The 21,469-nt window shown below is 40.1% G+C and overlaps 1 protein-coding gene across 1 annotated transcript in view; it reads left to right on the top strand.

Annotated features, from left to right (window-relative positions):
* LOC124722416 (serine proteinase stubble) overlaps positions 1 to 8,664 on the top strand; it is a gene marked incomplete at its 5' end in the record, with an annotated part of 281,318 nt that extends 272,654 nt beyond the window's left edge. The window contains 2 exons of the mRNA XM_047247582.1: positions 851 to 1,008; positions 8,042 to 8,664. Of these exons, the coding sequence (XP_047103538.1) occupies positions 851 to 1,008; positions 8,042 to 8,200 (317 nt within the window). The remainder of the gene's footprint in view (positions 1 to 850; positions 1,009 to 8,041) is intronic.
* Between the last annotated feature and the right edge of the window lie 12,805 nt (positions 8,665 to 21,469).

Below are 21,469 nucleotides of genomic sequence, written 5' to 3' on the forward strand. Positions count from 1 at the left end.
TGACAGTAAGACTTCCCATTCGTGATTCATGAATCAATTAAGAATAGTTTTGCTGTGTGTAAATGATACGGATGTAATCTGGGTTGGATCGGAGGAAACAATAGAAAAGAAAGAGAAATTTGGAGGAGTATTGGATGCAGCGTGCAAGGATGATGAAATGTTCAGACCAGGGTTATTGTAGAACTGCAAGATGATTAATGAAACAATTCTTATCAGTGCATTTCAGAGGAACTGGTGATGGGAAGTGATGAACCGGGCAGGTCAGTGGTCATGCACACGTAGAATGTTTCAGCAAAGATACTAAATACTGTTGTTGCTTTCACCAGTAGCCCTACTAGAGATGGAGTTTGAGATACTTCACTCAGGACTCAATATATAAAAGTTTTGTGTCAACGGAAGCGTCCGGTTCCACCCGTCTGCTTTGACCCATGATGTCATCAATATGGTGGAAATGGCTATTCTAAGCGTCTCCAATATGGTACCTATGATATCACTACATATACACGGCAACAAACACGAAAATACGTATAAGTAAGCCAATAACACCTCACTCCAAAACTACAATACGGGTTAATTGCGGGAAATTAGGGGTTTTAGGGAGGGGGACAAGCTAAATATAACAGTAAAAGAAACCCACCACGATCCCAAAACACATAAGATGACAAACAAAATAAAAATAAAAAAATTACAAAATTTATTCTTTCCTTACATTATTTAATTAGGATATGTGCTAGCTACTCTTTCTTGTATTATCTCGGAGTTGTTCAACAAAGACTATATGGGACTATATCATTTCAGAAAAACAGGGTATAGACTTGAAAGTAACCTAACTGAAGCATTTTTGTTATAGGTTCCCGACTGAGACCAAAGACACTTCAAGCAGTTGATGTTCCTGTTATTGACAACAGATTATGTGAACGGTGGCACAAGTCAAATGGAATCAATGTTGTGATTTATGATGAGATGATGTGTGCTGGATATAGAGGAGGTGGTAAAGATTCCTGTCAGGTAATGGAACTTTTACTCTTTTTGCTCTCACGTGTGCAAGAGTTGGAAGTAATATAATTTATTAATATACAAGGTGTTTCAAAATTACACCAAAGAACTTCAAAGGGATTTGCGTTCAGAAATCCAACGACACTACAGAGCATTGAAGTTGTAGGCACCATCCCCTTTGTATGTATATATGTGCAGGGTGATTCTGTGATGATGTTACAGACATTCAGAGTTGATGGAGAAGAATAAATGTATCAATCTGAGGCAAAGGACCTTGTTCCGGAAAGAAAAAAGTCAAAAGTGATAAGCGAAAATTGTTTGGAAAGCTCTGACAGTGGAATACACAGACTGGCACTGTTCTTGCTAAGATTATAGGGTCGGAAACTTTCAGAGGTGGCAGTATGGACCAAAAATGTACAGTAAGCATGGGCTCTAGAATGTGTACCTGAGCAGCTATGGGCACTTGTTCATCTTCATTACTGTGTTTGAACAAGTGCTCATAGCTCTTAAGTTATGCATTTTAGAGCCCATGTTTACTGGACTTTTTTCTTGTTTTGGTCCATACTACAACCTCTGAAAGTTGCCAACTCTACAGTCTTAGCAACAACAGTACCAGTGATGACATGGCTGACTATGGTTGACATTTCTAGACATGGGTTCCTATTCTCATTTTGTTTCTCAAAACACCTTCTACATTGCTCAAATTTTGTCAGTGTAATTTTGAAACACATTAATTTAAAAGCTGTTACTGCATATTATTTTATTGTTGTTAGAAGTAGTTTACTTGTAATGAAATTGAAATAGATAGTTCCTCTGAGCTAGTATGGGTAGAGCTTATGCTAGACAACCAGAATCAAGTGATTATAGGTCCCTTGAGTGCTTTCTCTGAAAATTATTGTGAACAATTAATTTAGGAGCCCACTCAAACTGTAAATGGTTGTGACAACATATTTTACCTCTTAGAAAAAAATTAATCCTGAGCAAATAGGGAACATCAAGATGGATATGGGGTTAGTGACCTCAGTGTCATTGTAGTAAGACTGAACACCTTAACATCCAAATGTACCAAATAAAACTGCAAAATGTATCTATTTAAATAATAATAATAATAAACCAGACAAAAATTCGGTTGATGTCTTCCTAAGAGGCAGACTCCACTCCTTCCCAGCTGACTGTAGCTTAAATTAAAAGAAATGTTAGTGATGGCACTTGAGGGTTAGACAGGGTTTTCAGAAATTGCTGTTAAAAACTTCTATTTCTTTTAGAGGGGAGTGAGTATATAATATTTTAAATAGGAACCCAAGTCTGGAAATGTACTGTTTCCATTCTACAACAATTTCAATTCAGATGTTCAACTCATCCTCTTCTGCTTGAGAAATTGAATTAGGTGTGATGCAGTACAGTTATTAGGAAACAATTTTAATGGTAATATAATGAAACATCCATTTATCACTTAAGCACGTCTGTTTGTATTAACACTGAAACATAACATGTTTACATTATTCTGAAACAAAAAGAAATTGGCATACTGTATGTTCAGAACAGTACTGATGCATTACAACAGTGGCTCAATGTGGCAACCAGCAACATTGTTACAGATGTCGTACCTATGAAGCATGTTCTGCTACACACTGTTCGTCGCATGTGGTGTCTCTTCAGCTTCTAGTGCAGTGGCCAAAATTCATGCCAGCAGATCTTCCTCTGTCTCTACAGGTGTCTTGTAAATTAAACTTTGCACACGGCCTCATAAGAAGTAGTCCATAGGAGTGAAGTTGGGTGATTGCTGTGGCCACGTGGTTGGAGCACCTTGGCCTATCCTTCTTTCACCATATCATATGTTGAGATGTCTCTGAACAACATGTAAGAAGTGAGATGGTGCTCCATCATGCTGAACCACATTTCCTGACAAATGTTCAGTGGCACATATTCCAAGAAAGGGTTCAATACATTTTATAGGAAGATCAAGCATGCAGGACGAGTTAGCTTAGGTGGAAGGAGTTACGGCACAATCACATTACTGTCCGGAATACCTACCCCCACATTAATACCAAACTGCTGCTGAAGCCCCTGAACATGTTTGGCATGAGGGTTTTCGTCTGTCCATAAATGGCTGTTTTGCAAATTCAGAACACAGTCCCTACTGAACTTACATTCATCAGTGATAGAACTTGGCACAGAAACAGGAGTGTGTCAATGCAGTGGTGGAGGAACCACATGCCATAGGCAACACATTGTGGAAAATTGACTGAACCCATAGTGTGTACCCTTTGTAAGTGGTTTGGATGTAATTGTTGCTCACGCAGAATGTATGAGATGATATTGTGAGTAGCACCCATTGCACATGCAATTGTTTGCATGCTCATTGACGAGTTCTTTTCAATGTGGTGTGGTACATCTTCAAATCTAGTCATGTGGCATTGCCGTTAGCACCACGGTGTTGCCTCCTCATGGTGGACGTACCTGTTTCTTGGATCCACTGTGTAACTTGGGCAAAAAGTTTGTGCAATGGTGTGCTACATTTCCAAAAATGTTCATGATACATCCAACTAGCAACTCTTCTGTTACGTAGAGTTTTCCCAAACACAAGGAGCATGTCTGTGTATTCCAAAAACATGAACTGAACCATGTTAACTGAATCAGAGCTGCACTAGCAGTGGATAGGTCTCACAGCAAGGCTGACATTAAGTGACCTCAGGTGACAGTTTGATGCAGTACATATCATCCTGTCTACCCTGTTGCATACGTGGATAAGCAACTCTGAGACTTTCTCTTTCCCTCAGCAGATATGGATGCTTTACATTTCTGAACTGAACCCATTGTACATGGGTTTGTATTCAAAATATTATATACTCACTCCCCTTTACAAGTCCTAGAAAATTGTCACAGAATTTCCAAACACCTTGAATACCAAATAGATTAATAAGAGATGGTACACATCCCCCATGCTACACAAAACAGATCAAAACACTGTTGCAAAAGCTCAAAAGACATAAAAGAACACCAAATCCCCACAATTGTTAATGTTTTAATGAAGCTCAAAATTTAATGCGAATGCTTTTAATAGTTTCCACAGCTAAACTCTTTCTCAAACTCTGGCAGAAAATACAAAGGGATTCTGGTCATACATAAAGTACACCACCAACATGATGCAATCAATACCTTCACTGCTTGATAGCAATTATAATGTTACTGATGAAAATGCCACTAAAGAAGTGATACTAAACATAGTTTTTCGAAATTCATTCACCAGTGAAAATGAACTAAATATTTCAGAATTTGAATCAAGAACAGTTGTCAACAGGAATAACTTAGAAGTAGCTATCCTCAGAGTAGTGAAGCAGGTTAAATCACTTATTAAAGACAAGTCCTCCAGTCCAGATTGTACACGAGTCAATTTATTTTGAAATATGCTGACACAAAGTTCCATACTTAGCAATCATATCCAACAGCTTGCTCAACAAAAGATCCATACCTAAAGACTGGAAAATTGCAAGAGTCACACCAAAACTCAAGATAGATAATAGGAGTAATCCATTATATCACAGACTCATATTGCTCACATCAATTAGAAGTAGGATTCTGGAACATATAGTGTGTTTGATCATTATGAATTACCTCACAGAAAATGATTTATTGGCAAATAGTCAGTGCGGATTCAGAAAATACCATTCTTGTGAAACATAACTAACTCATTATTCACACAAACTAATGAGTGCTTCAAACAGGGGATCTCAGATTGATTCCATATTTCAATTTTACTCAGTGCTTTTGACACTGTTTGTCACACAACTGGACTTTTGATTTCCTTCCAGAAAGGTGACTGTTTATATTAATTGAGGAAATGTCATCAAGTAACACGGAAGTTATATTTGGGGTCCCCCAAGGACATATTATACACCCTCTACTGTTTCTAATCGACAGAAATGATTTAGGAGACAATCTGAACTGCCCTCATATATTGTTTGCAGAGTATGGTGTCATTTACTGTTTAGTAAAGTCATTAGATGACCAGAACCAACTGAAATATGACTTACACGAGATATCTGTATGGTGCAAAAAATGGCTATTGACTCTAAATAATGAAAGGTGTGAAATCATCCATATGAGTTTTAAAAGGAATCCATTAAATTTTGATTACACAATAAACCACACAAATCTAAAGGCTGTAAATTGATCTAAATACTTAGGGATTAAAATTATGTATAACTTAACTTGGAAGAATCACATAGATAATGTTGTGAGGAAAGCTAAACAAAGATTACAATTTATTGCCAGGATACTTAGAAAATCAAAAAGTATACTAAAGAGACTGCCTACACTATGTTTGTCCATCCTCGTTTGGATTATTGCTGCTCATTGTGGTATCTACATCACATAGGATTGATGTTGGACATCAAAAACGTTCAGAGAAGTGCATCTCATTTTGTATTAATAAAAAATAGGAGAGAGAATGTCACAGATATGATATGCAAGCTAGAGGTGGCAATCCTTAAAACAAAGGCAATTTCATTGCAGCAGGATCTTTTCATGAAATTTCAATCGCCAACTTTCTCCTGTGAATGCAAAAATATTTTATTGGCACTCACCCAAGGGCATGTGTATAGAGCAGTGTGTGGGGGGGAGGGTCTATACTTTGGGGTATGTGGTATTTTTAATATTTTGGGAGACAAATTATGATTTGTAAGTAACCATAAAAAAGTTTCAGTTCTGACCCTGTTAAAAATCTGTGTAATGCTGACTTGCTACCAGAACCAAAAATAGAAACAAATTAGTGGTTTATAAAATAACTTGAACTTCTGATCATTGCTCATTTTGAGCCAGCTTTGTTAGGAAGAAGGAACATCAAGAAAGATGCAAAATGGAAGAATACTGTTTTAATAACATACAGCATAAGGAAAAATGATGGCCAGACAGTACTTACAGGTACAACAATGCCACAACATTTCATGCAACATCAGGGATGTCCAAAGATAGGGTACCAAAAGGAACAAGATATTGAGAAAAACAATCAGTTAGTAACTAACCACAAGCTGCAGAAACTTCATCCAAAAAAGTTCATTGCAATAATGGAGGAAAAAAATTCAAATGTGCCTAAAGTATGTTTTGATATAAAACAGAATCAGCCAACACCAAAACTCTCTGAATGTGAAGTATGCTATTCGAGACAGGTTTAGCTACACAATCTGTGTATTATGATTCATTCCTGAGCAAGGATTGCTATTTATACTTGGATTGAAAGGATGCAACCAAGCAGCCTCTGCTCTAGTGGACTTTTTCAGAAACTTAAGGCAGCTAGGAAATGTACCAAATGAAACTGATTTATTTTCTGATTCCTGTACCAATCAAAATATAAATAAACTAATCATGTGCACACTGATGGCCTTCATGGAAGAAAGCAGAAAATTTAATAAGCTGGTACATTATTGTCTATCGTTGGTCACAGCTATAGGCCCTAATCCCGACCTAGTATTTGGTAGAGTGGATAAAGACTACCAGAAAAAAGATGCTATTATTTCACTGACTGAATGCTATAAAGCACTGGAGTAACATAGCATCATCAAAATACTAAATAAAGATTGGGAAGCAAAGGATCTGAAGTCCAATGCTCTAAAAGCCCTACAATCTAAGATGCCTTCCACAATAACTGTTCAACGAGTGATGGCATATGAAAAGTCTAAGAAGAAGGTATTTTTGTCAGTATCAGTTACTTATAATGGGAGTCCAGGAACTGCAGCCAGGAAGTGGGGAAAACAGCCACCCTGGAAAACAAGAATGTGGTCAGCAAGGAAAAGAAAAAAATGTGCCTTAAAACTTAAGAGGCATTTTAATGTGCCAAAAGGAGCAGAAGGGTTTTATAAGGTCACTGTTAAAAGTGGTCAATAGATTTCCAGTTTAGTACTGCTGTAGCCAGTATTTTATGTTGTATTTAAATTGTGTTTTGCATTTCTGTCTATCAATCAGTTATGGAACAGTACAAGACTAAAGTGTTATATTGTAGTACATTATTGAATTTATACATACACAAAAGGAACAATAAAGTAGCTTTCTTTACTTAATGCTGAAGATAAAAAAGAAACTGGAGAAAAATCAGTTTCAGTATATATATTCACAAAACTTTTAACTTACATCTTTGGATTTATTGACTTTTGCAAAAAAACCTTGGAAACATTTTCCCTCTGCTCTGAAGTAAACAATGAAAATTTTAGAAAAGTCAAACATTCAATTAGATTCATGCCTATAAAAGCTGTGTAAATGTTAAATTATCTCATTTATTTAATCAGTAATGTGCTATGATATTTTTAAAAAATGCATTTCCTCAGAAATTTAATTTTTTGCATTTATCAGGTTTTGAAAAGAAGCTCCTCAGTTGTTCATTGTAGAGTGGTGATGTAGATGTAGATTATTTTATATAAAAACTGTTTCTTTATTAGTAACAATATTGTGAAATGGAAAGTTGCAACTTACCAAATAGTCGAGATGCTGAGTCACAGATAGGCACAACAAAATGACTGTCACAAATATAGCTTTCGGCCAGTAAGGCTTTTGTCAAAATTAGACAACAAACACACACATACACACTTACGCAAATGCAACTCACACTGGATACACACGACTGCAGTCTCTATTGTGTATGTTTGTGTTTATCGTCTAATTTTGACAAAGGCCTTATTGGCAAAGAGCTATATTTGTGACAGTCTTTTTGCTGTGCCTATCTGCAACTCAGCATCTCCACTACATGGTAAGTAGCAACTTTCCTTTTCACAATACTGTTACATTCTGTCCTGGATTTTCCACTGTTTGACTTTTTTAGTAAGGCATTTTGTTCCCCAACAGAATGCCCTTCACCTCTCTCAATTCTAAAACACATATAGTTGAATATAGAAAACAAAAGGAATGTTTTACATTTTAACTTTTACAAATACAAGTAGTTGCATCTTGTATTGAAGTTTAAGCATTAAATTGGTTCTTACTTTTCCTCCAATGAAAGGCACTTTATTGGTAGATGGCGAAATGAAGCTGATGTTATCAACTTTTTTTGGAACAGGGTGATTCTGGAGGGCCATTAATGCTGGAAAAAGCTGGAAGGTGGTATCTGATTGGTATTGTCTCAGCTGGATATTCATGTGCCCAGAGAGGTCAACCTGGAATTTATCATCGTGTTGCAGAGACAGTAGACTGGATATCATACATAATTAATTCGTAACAGATGGAACAGCTATGCAAAAGAGTATGAAGATTTAACAAGTTCCTCACTAGTGTTGGTGACCTGAGTATGTGAATGTGTTGAAGGATATTCACTGAATTAAGCAAGAGACATCTTACAATGAAATGACTGTCAATGTGGACCGCATCTGCCTTGTATGACACATGGATGTCATAATGTAGTTCACTAACTTCAGGGTTTTCTCTTAAGTGAACATATGATATTAACATGGATGATTATACACAAGTTATATTTAAATTAGTGATGTCTCTCAGTCATGTGTTATTTATGTTGGCTGTGCCTAATATTTCACAAATATTGTGGTGAACATAAATACTTCCACAACTTTTGTGGGATACATTTTTATTTGTGTTTACCATATTCATAAAAGTCATAAATTAATCTCTTTTCTTCATATTCAGCGAGAGGCTTGAAGCCTATTCTGAATCAAAATGAAACATTAATATAAGCTGTAATAATAATAATTATTTATGTTTTATGTACATCTGCCATTGTAAATTTACTTTCATACCAAATACGATTATATTTTCATAGGTATTGAGTTATGTACTTTGTATTGTGAATATAAAATCATGTTTTTCATATTTGTAGTGTAATTCTTTCACTCATCAAATTCGTGTAGTTAAAACATCCTACACCTACTCCAGATTGAACCATGAGTGTCACAAAACTGGATACACACAAGGAGTTTCACAGAATACTGGCAACGTGATGAAGTCATTATTATCAAAATGAGTGAAAGTAAACCAAAGAATACTCATACCTGTATAAATCATTACTCATCAAACAGATGAAATACTGAGCAGCAGACAGGCAGTAGACAGATATGTTGACAAGGACCACAAACTGGAATGTGTGTGTGTGTGTGTGTGTGTGTGTGTGTGTGTGTATGTGTGTGTGTGTGTGTGTGTAACCATTTTCCTGCAGACACATTCTTCAGTATGAGAATAGGACCATACAAAAATTCATGGAATTCTTTCAAATGTGGTGTGTAAGATACATGTCAGAAAACATTATCATTACCCTACATTACCCATCGAGTGTTTGCATCAGTTTTTGTAACATCAGTGGTTGCGTGGTTGACTCTGCCAACTGGCCATTGCATTCTTTAGAGTCATGAAAAATACTGTCTTAATGTGATTGGTATTGGAAAAAAAATGTACTTTATTTTTCTTTTTACATACATCAAAATATATTTTAATGTTTGAATTTTATTCTTCTTAACAGGTAGTTACAAAATCTAATAAAAGTATCTTACTCTTTTATTTAACAACAAATTTCTAACAGACATAATTCTCACATTACACTTTGTCTACATTTATTTCACAGGGCATATTACTTCTGCAGCACTTACTGTATCATTTTCAGGTTATTTATTAGATGTGTTGTTCTTATTACGTATACACAAATTTTACTCATCCTATTCCTCGAGCGTATTCACAGTGTTTCAAGCACACTTCTCACAGACAATGGAGGCATGCTTTTTGCACACAAACATCTAACACTGACAACAAATTGCAGTAGAAACATTCTCTTTTTCAGCCGCATGTAAAGCAGCGACTCTTCTTTTTGTTTGGAGGCTCTTCCAGTTGTCAAGGTTCTTCCAATTTACTAGGTGCCAAAAATATTTTGATATCATTTAAAGAGTAGGAAGCCTTCATAAGTTGTCAAGACTGCTGTTTCAAAAGTATCCTCTTTGGGTTTCTGCACTGGACTGAAACAATATTTGGATACTGATGTCAGTGATATTTACTAAAGCAGACCATGCAGCCACTCACTAGTCACAGAGTATTTACTGCATATATGGTTGACTGTGTCAACCCTTCTCTTTCTCAACTTGTGGTTCATATAATGTATGGTTTATTGGTTTCATCATCAATTGTGCCTTCACTGTGCATGGTGCTAAGTAGAACAACACACTTACTTATTTATTTTTGGGCATTCCTGCACGTCAGTGATACAAATTCTGGAGGGATATATACATATATATATATATATATATATATATACATATATATATATATATATATATATATATATATATATATATATACACTCCTGGAAATTGAAATAAGAACACCGTGAATTCATTGTCCCAGGAAGGGGAAACTTTATTGACACATTCCTGGGGTCAGATACATCACATGATCACACTGACAGAACCACAGGCACATAGACACAGGCAACAGAGCATGCACTATGTCGGCACTAGTACAGTGTATATCCACCTTTCGCAGCAATGCAGGCTGCTATTCTCCCATGGAGACGATCGTAGAGATGCTGGATGTAGTCCTGTGGAACGGCTTGCCATGCCATTTCCACCTGGCGCCTCAGTTGGACCAGCGTTCGTGCTGGACGTGCAGACCGCGTGAGACGACGCTTCATCCACTCCCAAACATGCTCAATGGGGGACAGATCCGGAGATCTTGCTGGCCATGGTAGTTGACTTACACCTTCTAGAGCACGTTGGGTGGCACGGGATACATGCGGACGTGCATTGTCCTGTTGGAACAGCAAGTTCCCTTGCCGGTCTAGGAATGGTACAACGATGGGTTCGGACGGTTTGGATGTACCGTGCACTATTCAGTGTCCCCTCGACGATCACCAGTGGTGTACGGCCAGTGTAGGAGATCGCTCCCCACACCATGATGCCGGGTGTTGGCGCTGTGTGCCTCGGTCGTATGCAGTCCTGATTGTGGCGCTCACCTGCACGGCACCAAACACGCATACGACCATCATTGGCACCAAGGCAGAAGCGACTCTCATCGCTGAAGACGACACGTCTCCATTCGTCCCTCCATTCACGCCTGTCGCGACACCACTGGAGGCGGGCTGCACGATGTTGGGGCGTGAGCGGAAGACGGCCTAACGGTGTGCGGGACCGTAGCCCATCTTCATGGAGACGGTTGCGAATGGTCCTCGCCGATACCCCAGGAGCAACAGTGTCCCTAATTTGCTGGGAAGTGGCGGTGCGGTCCCCTACGGCACTGCGTAGGATCCTACGGTCTTGGCGTGCATCCGTGCGTCGCTGCGGTCCGGTCCCAGGTCGACGGGCACGTGCACCTTCCGCCGACCACTGGCGACAACATCGATGTACTGTGGAGACCTCACGCCCCACGTGTTGAGCAATTCGGCGGTACGTCCACCCGGCCTCCCGCATGCCCACTATATGCCCTCGCTCAAAGTCTGTCAACTGCACATACGGTTCACGTCCACGCTGTCGCGGCATGCTACCAGTGTTAAAGACTGCGATGGAGCTCCGTATGCCACGGCAAACTGGCTGACACTGACGGCGGCGGTGCACAAATGCTGCGCAGCTAGCGCCATTCGACGGCCAACACCGCGGTTCCTGGTGTGTCCGCTGTGCCGCGCGTGTGATCATTGCTTGTACAGCCCTCTCGCAGTGTCCGGAGCAAGTATGGTGGGTCTGACACACCGGTGTCAATGTGTTCTTTTTTCCATTTCCAGGAGTGTATATTTTGTAGGTTACAATGCAAGTTATGTGTTCCTGCAAAAGTGAGATTTCCAATGGACAACTAGTATGCAAACTATCAAGAGTGATATTACAACTGGATCCATTCAGAGTTTCTGCCGGTTATAGGTGAAACTAGCAGGAACTCGACCCCGTTTATTGGCTATTACGGCATAAAGTCAAGCTCTGGTACACCAGCCAGGAATGACAGGGAAGAGAGGGCTGTGAGAAGAAGTCTGCCAATCGCATGCTGACCGGACCTCTCTCCAGGACGACAATGTGACAGCAGCAGCTCCTATGTGAAGAGGGCATAAGTGCCGCAACTGGTGACAGTCCAATTCAATAGCACTTTCAAGATTAGTGACTTTGGAGCAGCATCATCTCTAGTCATTTCACTTGTACACTCCATGTGGCACAGACTTGGAATTGTCTATACTGAAGAAGATTAATTATTTTGTATGTTGCCCTTTGCTTGTGACACATCTATGCAATTGCCAAAGTTAAGCATTGTAATAAAAGTCATTAATATGGCTATTTGACTGTTTGTCTGGTGAACCAAGTATGCTTGCTTCCTAGATCCTACATTGACAACAATGGATATGCACAGAATTATCCTTGGAAATAATGCAAGTTATCTGAAACACATTATAGAAAGTCTAGTTCATGTAATATTAGATTTCTGTTTATGATACTGACTCTGGCCAGTCCTGGGCCATCTTATCTGCCAGATTGTGACATGGTCTCATCAGAGGGCACTTGATGGCAGCTGCTCTCTGATTAGTGGCACCACAGCAGTCATCTGTAACTTTGCACCAGCGTCTTTGGTTTCGAATGACGTCAGGGGGTGACACTACAGTGACTAATGACCATATTCTACTGGCTGCCAAATCACTCTTAAGACCTAGTGCAGAGTGTGATTGTGTATAAAGTCCTTTGACCCCTGGTATTCATTACAGATACCTTTACGGTATCTTAGTATGATGAAGTTATTCATCTAATTTCCCTACTACTCTTACTTGTCCTTCATGGAGCAACAACTGCAAAACATTTTATTTTTATTTACACATCTATTTCCACAGAGCCAAATTGAATAGCCACTCTCCATGGCCGTGGAAAAAATCATGCATGAAATTAAATCAGAAAAGTCAATAACAAATAAAATAAAATTTACACAAAAGCTATGCAGATAACTGACATAATCAATAATATAACACAGGAATTTGCTTATTTTTTTCCATGAACTCCCTGGCAGAGTAGGAGGAGTGAGTCATGCATAAATATTTCAGTTTCGACTTGAAAGTGTGAGGATGATTGCTAAGATTTTTTATTCTTGTGGTAGCGTTTTTAAAATGGATGCAGCTGAATACTGTACCCATCCTCCACAAGAGTCAAGGATCCAAATAGCTACTGGATTTATGCCTTGTATTAACTGAGTGAAAGCTGCTAATTATTGAGAGTAGCCTCATACTGTTATCAACAGATGATGTCAAAGAAAAAATATGTTGAGAGACCACACCAAAATTTCCAGATTCCTCAACAGGGCTTGACAAGGGGTTCGTAGACATGCAACACATACTGCTCTAACTGCCCATTTCTGAGTCAGATATACTCCTTGCTAATTGGAAAAGTAACCCCAAAATATTGGCCATATGTTATAAGTGTATGAAAATAAGCACAGTAGTCTAATTTTCATGTTGAACTGTCACTTATTGTACATACTATTGTAATGGTAAATATATCAGTAGTCAGTTTTTTAATGAAATCTTCAATGTAATGAAAATGTGAATTTTAGCTGAGCTTTGTATTAGAAACTGTAAAAAGCTGAGTCTTACTTTGATTTAGCATCAATTTATTTTGTAGAAGCCATGGACATATGTCTTGAACAGTACTATTTGATATATTGTCCCTGTTGCACTCAATATCCTTCGCTACAAAGCTACCATCATCAGCAAACCGAAATATTTTTTTTTAAATCACCTGTCATATTTAAAGGAATATTATTTATGTATGCAAGAAACAGTAGAGGTTCGAGCACAGTGGGCGACCACCCTGCCCCACCTAACGATGCAGTAATTAGGTGCCACCTCACAGCTGTTCTCATTACGGTGGAGAATGATATTTTGCTGTCTGTTCTTAATTCAGCTGGTTGGAGCTCTAGGGAGCAAAACTGCAAAGGTCATAACTGTCCATATCATAACACAAGAAAAAACAATAACCAAATAAAAACCAGAAGTGAAAAAGGCAAAAATCCAATCAACCAACATTAAAAGAGGAGCAGCTAAGGACAGGGATATCCTTGGAGAAAATTTCTTGAAACATCTTGAGATGCTTTGCTTCACCAGGCTGCTGCAGGAAATAAATAGTAAGATGCATTGACAGAATGTGTGTCATCCACTAAAATATCTGACAAAGTAGACAGCAAACATAAATGTAAACATAAACAGTTAAAAAATGGGCACCGGATCAGAAGGTGGTGTGCTGTCAAGGATTGAGAGCAGTAGGCACAGAGTGGGGCAGGATCGCCACTCAGTAAATGGCTGTAACTTAATCAACAGTGTCCTATACACAACTCGGTTAGAATGACCTACTCACGATGTGTGGGCCAAGAGGAAGCCTACATGCTATTGGGAGAGTTGTAATGTCTTAAAGTTCATTCCCCTGGAGAGAAGACCATTGTGCACTCGAAAGTGATACTACATGTTAATAGACAGTGTCACAAAGATCATCCAAGGGAACAGAATGACTAGCAGGCTGAGGGAGCAAAGCTGCAGCAGTAACGGCAGCCTCATTCCCTTGCACACTGATGTGACCAGGAACCCACAGGAACACCATGTCGGCTCCCCCACAAGGAATTCTTGGATCCGTTGTACTAAAAGGTGGACTGAGTACAGCATGAGTAGCCTCTGAAGAGCACTGAGAGAATCTGAGCACATGGCACATTTTGGAAGTCCATGTTGCTGGATGTACTGGTTGACCTGATAAAGGCTGCAGAGCTACAAGGTAAAAATTGGGCACTGGTAAAAAGCCTATTTTGAAAAGGATGACAATGTCCCCAAGCCATGTGCGAAGTGCGAGAAATTCGCTGCGATATACCAGAACAGAAGTAGTTTTCTTAGGAAGCAAATGCAGTCCGAAACGAACACATACCTTAGTACAAAGCCAGGGTGCCGAATATCTCACACCCGTGTGGAATGTGGCAGGGAGCATAAAGCGAAGCTGTTGAAGCAGCAAATTAAAGTGAACTCCAGGAGGCACCTTAGAAGATGGGCGCAGCCCATACTGGCAGTCAAGGGAATCAAAACAGGGAGCATAGGATGGGTGACTGGGAATAGAAGACAGATGGATCATGGAATAACTGATGAGAACATCCCACCAATAGGACAATGGTAAGTCAGCAGCCTCAGCCTAAAGACTCTCAGTGGGACTGCTGTAGAAGGCACCAGTGGCTAAACATATCCCGCAATGGTGGATGGTGCTGAGATGACATAAGATAGACATACGTGTGGATGAATATAGCCAGCCAGTGTGGTCGAGCGATTCTAGATGCTTCAGTCCGGAACCTCGCAGTTGCTACAGTTGCAGTTTCGAATCCTGCCTTGGGCATGGGTGTGTGTGATGTCCTTAGGTTAGTTAGGTTTAACTAGTTCTAAGTCTAGGGGACTGATGACCTCATATGTTAAGTCCCATAGTGCTTAGAGCCATATGAACCATTTTTTGGATGAATATACGATAAATCAATAATCCAGTTTCAAACGGACAAGGCACTGGTATAAATGGAGGAGAATGGTACAATCTGCTACCCACAAGGTACTGCATGAAACACCTAGAACATTGAGGGATTGAGTACAGCGAACTGCCCGGCACGAGACATGGGAAGACCAACAGAGTTTTCTATCAAATGTAAGTCCCAAGAACTTCGTTGTGACAACAAACAAAAAAAGGAATGGGGGAAGAAACTCTCAGCACTGCCAGAAGTTCATGCAGACAGTCTTATCAATGAAAAAGCGGAAGCCATTGCTGGTGCTCCAGAGTTAAGATGATCAAAACATCATTGAAGATGCCACTCAAGTAGGAAGGTTTGGTGAGAGCTGCAATAGGTCACGAAAGTCATCAGTGAGAAGAGACCCTGAGACACATGGCGGGATACAATCGGTAATAGGGTTAATGAGGATGGAAAATAAGACAATGCTGAGCACAGAACCCTGAGGCACCCATTCTCTTGAATAAAAGTGTAAAACGGAGCCAAGCACACATGTACCTTAAAACATTGTCTTTTAAAAATTCCTGGATAAAAAAGGGCAGGTGACTCCAAAGCCCCACTCATGTGTAGTACAGAGGATACCCATCCTCCAGTAGATGTCATACGCATTCCCCAGATAAAAAAACATGGCCATAGTTTGGCACTACCGTATAAAATTGTTCGTAATATGAGTTGACAAGGTCACAAGATGATCAATTGTAGAGCAGTGCCTACGGAATCAACATTTAACTTTAGTGAGGAGATTCCAAGACTCGAATCACCACGCCAGCTGACCATTAACCATACATTCAATCATCTTACAGATGCTACTGATGAGGGGAATTGGGTGGTAGCTGGAAGGAAGGTGGTTATCTTTACCAGGCTTAGGTACGGGAATGACCATGGCCTCACGCCAGTGACTGGAAAATGTGTCATCTGTCAAAATGCAGTTGTATGTATGGAGGAAAAAGTGTATTCCCTCAAGAGACAGGTGTTGCAACATCAGAATGTGAACACTGTCTGATCCTCAAGCAAATGACTAGGATGAAGAGAGTGCATGCTTAAGCTCCCTCATAGTAAAAGCAGTATTGTAACATTCATGATTCTGCGAGGAGAAAGATATTGTCCTTGCATGTGCTGCCCATTGCAAAGGAAGGAAGGCAGGATGGTAGTGGGTGGAACTTGAAATACCTGCAAAATATTGGCCCAAGGTGTTGGAGATATCCAGAGGGTCTACAATGACATTGTTCACTAAGATAAGATCAGGAACTGGGGAATGAGCCACAGTTCCTGGAAGCCAATGGAGATTATCCCCAACAACAGAAGAGGGAGTAAACTGTTAAAAGAGCTTTGAAAAGAAGGCCAACTAGCTTTCCTGCTAGCCCTGAAAATGCGGCGACAGTGCGCACGTAGCTGTTTATAACAGATACAGTTCGCCATAATTGGATGGCATTTAAAAACATGAAGAGCTTGACTCCATATGCGGACTGCATTGCAGCATGCCTCAGTTGACCAAGGGTGGGACCACATCATGACGAGGGAGAGGTGTAAGGTATGGAAAATTCTGCAGCAGTAAGGATAGTATTTGCAACATATTCAACCCGGTCATCTGTGCAAGGGAAATGGTGTTCATCCAAAGTGACCAATGAGGGGGAGAGCTGCCACTCAGCTTTAGAAAGCTGCCAGTTGGTTGGACACACAGATGGGATTGGAGTTAGGAAACGACTGACACAGGGGAAATGGTCACTCAAAAGTGTGTCAGAGAGAATGGACCACTCGAGATGACAAGCAAGCTGAGCAGTAGAGATTGGAAGGTCCAAATGGGATAAGGAGTGCATGGAATCAGAAGGAAATTTGGGTGTACCTGTGTTCAAACAGATTAGATCGAAGGAGAGAGCCTCTCAGACATCGGCATGGAGAGCCCCAAAGGGTATGGTGGGTATTGAAGTCACTGAACAGCAAAAAGGAATGAGGAAGTTGAGCAATAAGTTGCAAAATGTTTGCCCTGGTAACGCCAGAAGATAAGGGTGAGTAGACATTGCAAAGAGAGAAGTTGTAACTGGGATGGAAATATGGACAGCAACAGTTTGAAGATGGGTGTGCAAGGAAATGATGTGACTGCAGACAGTGTCTCGAATGAGCAACATGACTCCCCTATGAGCCGGAGTCCCTTCCTTAGGGAGAGCTCAAAACGGACTGAAGGGAAGTATGGGAGGTGAAAGCAATCGTGAGGGCATAATTTTGTTTCCTGGAGGCAGAAAACAACTGGACAGTATGATCACAAGGGAAGCTGTAATTCAACCCTATTGGATCTGATGCCATGAATGTTCCAATGGAGAATAACCATCTCCAATGATAGACAGGAGATGGGTCAAGTAAGGGGGTAGTCACCACAGTGGCTGCTGAGTGACAGAATTTGAATGCAGAACAACCAGGTTCAGAGACTGGAGGATCCAGCTCCATTAGTTTAACAGAGGTTGGCCAGCAGACTGATTGCTGACAGTGCATCCTGGTGAAACGGAGGCCAGTGGTGACACCATTCAAAAAGAATGTCAAGGTGGAGAAGGGGAAGATTGTTTACCTCTGTTTGACTGCTTAGAACCATGGTGTTTGTCACGTACAGACCCAGACATCGACTGGCTAGATGTTTGCAGAAAGCCATTGTGGGAGTACTCCTTTTTGGATTTCTGTGCTTCTGTTTGCGAGGCATGCAATTTCGTTGGCGCAGGTGAAGGTCTGTTGGTATGGTGTGCACCCGTAGCAGGTGAAGATTAGGGTGTGACCTTCGAGCTGGCCAATTTGACAACCATGGCACTAAACTGGAAGTCCTAAGTCTGTGTAGCCAAGTCCTCCATAGATTTGAGTGTAGTGAGAACCATACGATAACTACCTGAAGATTGTGTACAAGGTTTCTAGCTAGCCAAACATTTTCTGAGCAGTGTGATAGGTACCTTGTCCTTCACATGAATCTCCTGAGCGGATCTCTCATTGAGATAGATCAGAAAGTCACAGGAGGAAGCAGCATTATCATCCTTGCAGTTTGTACAGTGGAACTGGACACACACTTTAATGAGCGTCCCAGCTACAGGTTACACATTTGGCTGCATTTTCACAAGATTTATGGCTGTGGTTGTAGTGCTGACATTTATACCAATGCATGGGTTTGGGATACATGGTCTGACAGTAATAGCTTCATAACCAGCCTCAATTTTAGGTGGAAGTACCACACAGTCAAATGTGAGGAATAGAGTGCGATTTGGCACTAATTCTTTATCAACCCTTTCCATGATACAATGGACTGCAGTCACTCCCTGGTCGGTGAGATAGGCTTTTATTTCATCCTTGATCAGGCCATCAAGCTGCAGAGTATATATGACACCATAGGAGGACTTCAGAGTGTTGTGGGCCTCAACTTTAACTGGATAGCTGTAGAGAAGTGCTGCATTAAACAGTTTCTGTGCTTGAATAACACTATCTGCCTCCAAAAGCAAGGTACCATTATGCAACTGAGAGCAGAACTTCACAGGAATGGCGTCTACACCCTTCAGAAAAACAAATGGATTAACTGTTGTGAAATTGTGATGGTCTTCCATGTATGATACCATGAGGTATTGGGGTGCAGCTGGGAGAGGTGTTGATCCTTTCATCTAAACTTATTTACGTTTTTGAGACAAGGAACTCATCTTTGAGAAATCCCCCATGATTGGCAGCATCTCTTATGGTACGCTACTGTATGATGGTGGCCCCTCAGAGGGAGTGGGGAGGGGGGGACTCACCTGCCAAGTGATTGTCCACATTTCACACAGAGGGACAAGTTAGCATAGAGGATGGTAGCAGCTCAGGAAATGCCCTTCCCCCCCCCCCCCCCCCCCCGGGCCAGGCCTTTACCAGGGGTACATTCAAGGCCTAATTGTCAACCCAGGGCTGGGAATTAGGCATTACACAGACACCTTTCCTGGTTTGATTCCCGGCAGGGTCAGGAATTTTCACCTGCCTCAAGATTCATCATTCAGGAATGTAGCAAGATTGGACTGAGCAAAGATTGGGACTTTGTATGGGTGCTGATAACTGCACAGTTGAGTGCCCCACAAACCGTACATCATCATCACCAGTTGCCTTTCACATGTCAATTGCATGGGCTGGCCTTTAGGAACACACAGGGAGGAAGAAGAAGAAAAAAAGGAAAAAGAGAGACCTCAAATGCCAAAGTGGAGGAACAATAAAAAAATGGAAGGACAGAGAAGGAAAGATGGGTGAACAGGACAAATCCATTCACACTTTTATCAAGAACTTCTGTTTCCCCGAAGAAGACATATGATTTGGTTCCCAAGAGAGGGGAAAAGAATAGCAGGAGAGTAGACTTGCAGCATGTAAAGGGAAGTAGTGCTGCAAAGGCCGGAGCCCTGTGGCAGCCAAGCACAAACTCACCAAAGAGTGGTAAGCATCCTGGAGGGGAGGGGAGAGGGGAGGGGTTCTTAAAGTATGAGAGGAACCCACTTTGAGCTGCTCCTTTTATATTACAATCGTCCAGCTTGTGCAGCAACATTTTATGATAAACACGATCAAACACCTTAGTAAAACTAAAGACAATGATTGCAAATTTTTGTTTAGTCCATCTATGCCTCACAGAGAAAAGAGAATATAATGTTTCTTTTTATTGTTCAACCAGTTTTAAAACCAAACTGTACATTTCACAGCAAATATGTGAACAGAAGTAATCAATTAACCTTACATATACCATCATTTCAATAACTATTGCAAACACAATGGCATATAAATAGATGTAAAATTGTCTACATTATCCCTTTCTCCTTTTTATAAAGCAGTTTTGTTACTAAATGCTTTAATTGTTCAGGAAACTGAGCCTTCCTAAAGAAAAAACCACAAACATGGCTAAGTACAGGGCTAACACATACAGCACAGTGTTTTAGTATATTACTACATACCTCATCATGTTCATGAGCATCCTTAATCTTCAGCAATTTAATTATTTACTCAACCTCCCCCTTCCCAGTAGCAAAGAGACATGTTTCAGACAGCATAATGGGAAAGCCACTTTCTAAGAGAGTTACATGATACCCTGTAGAAACAATGTTTTGATTTAATTAGCCTGTTTTATTCAGAAAGTGATTTTTAAGCACTTAACATGTATCTGGCTTACCAGCAATAAAAACATTTCTAATGCATAATGACTTTATGTCCTCAACCTTGTGTAGTTGGCCAGACACTTTCTTCACAACTGACCTTTTTTTTTTAGAAAAAATACCCTGGGAATTAGCTATTCTATTTGCATACCACATGCTTTTCACCTTCATACTAACATCTTTAAGCACTGTTTGTAATGGACTACTGTAGTTCTACTGTAACTGCTTGTAATTTTTGGAATGATTCCCTCATTGTTCTACTTGCTGACCGCCTCACATTAGTCACCTATCCAGGTTGCCTGTTAATGGCAACGTTATTGGCAATCAAAATTTAAACTAAAGGTATGTGATGCTGTAAGTATGACACACAACTACCAAGCTGTGAGTGAACCTGATCTAAAAATTTTGTACCATAATGTACAATCCCTGCATAATAAGCTCAACAAAATTAACATACTACTAACACATGAGCTAAAGGCATAAATACCTAATTTCTGTAATTCTGCATAAATTATACAATACGAGCATTGCAGTCTGGCTTATAATATTATTACTCTTCAAAACCAGCACTGCAGCTGACACATTAGTCTTGTTTACATAAATTGTCAGAGCCAATTCATCATTTGGTGATAGGAAGGCCAACCTCAGGGTCATCAGGACAATATTGGATGTGGTCTCAATTTTGGTAAAAGAATTGAAGAGCCAATATAAGATGCAAACAAAACCTTTATTTAGAATGATACAGTCCCCCTGCATTTATAAAATATCATGCACAGATTATTACAAACCCTAAAAGACATATTTAATTTCTTTTTGTTCAGTATCATCTTTCTTGGGTTCCAGTCCAGACAGTAGAATGCCAATATAAAACAGGCTGGTCCCTTGAAAAACTT

Source organism: Schistocerca piceifrons, chromosome X (genome assembly GCF_021461385.2).
Source record: "Schistocerca piceifrons isolate TAMUIC-IGC-003096 chromosome X, iqSchPice1.1, whole genome shotgun sequence".
Lineage (NCBI taxonomy): Eukaryota > Metazoa > Arthropoda > Insecta > Orthoptera > Acrididae > Schistocerca > Schistocerca piceifrons.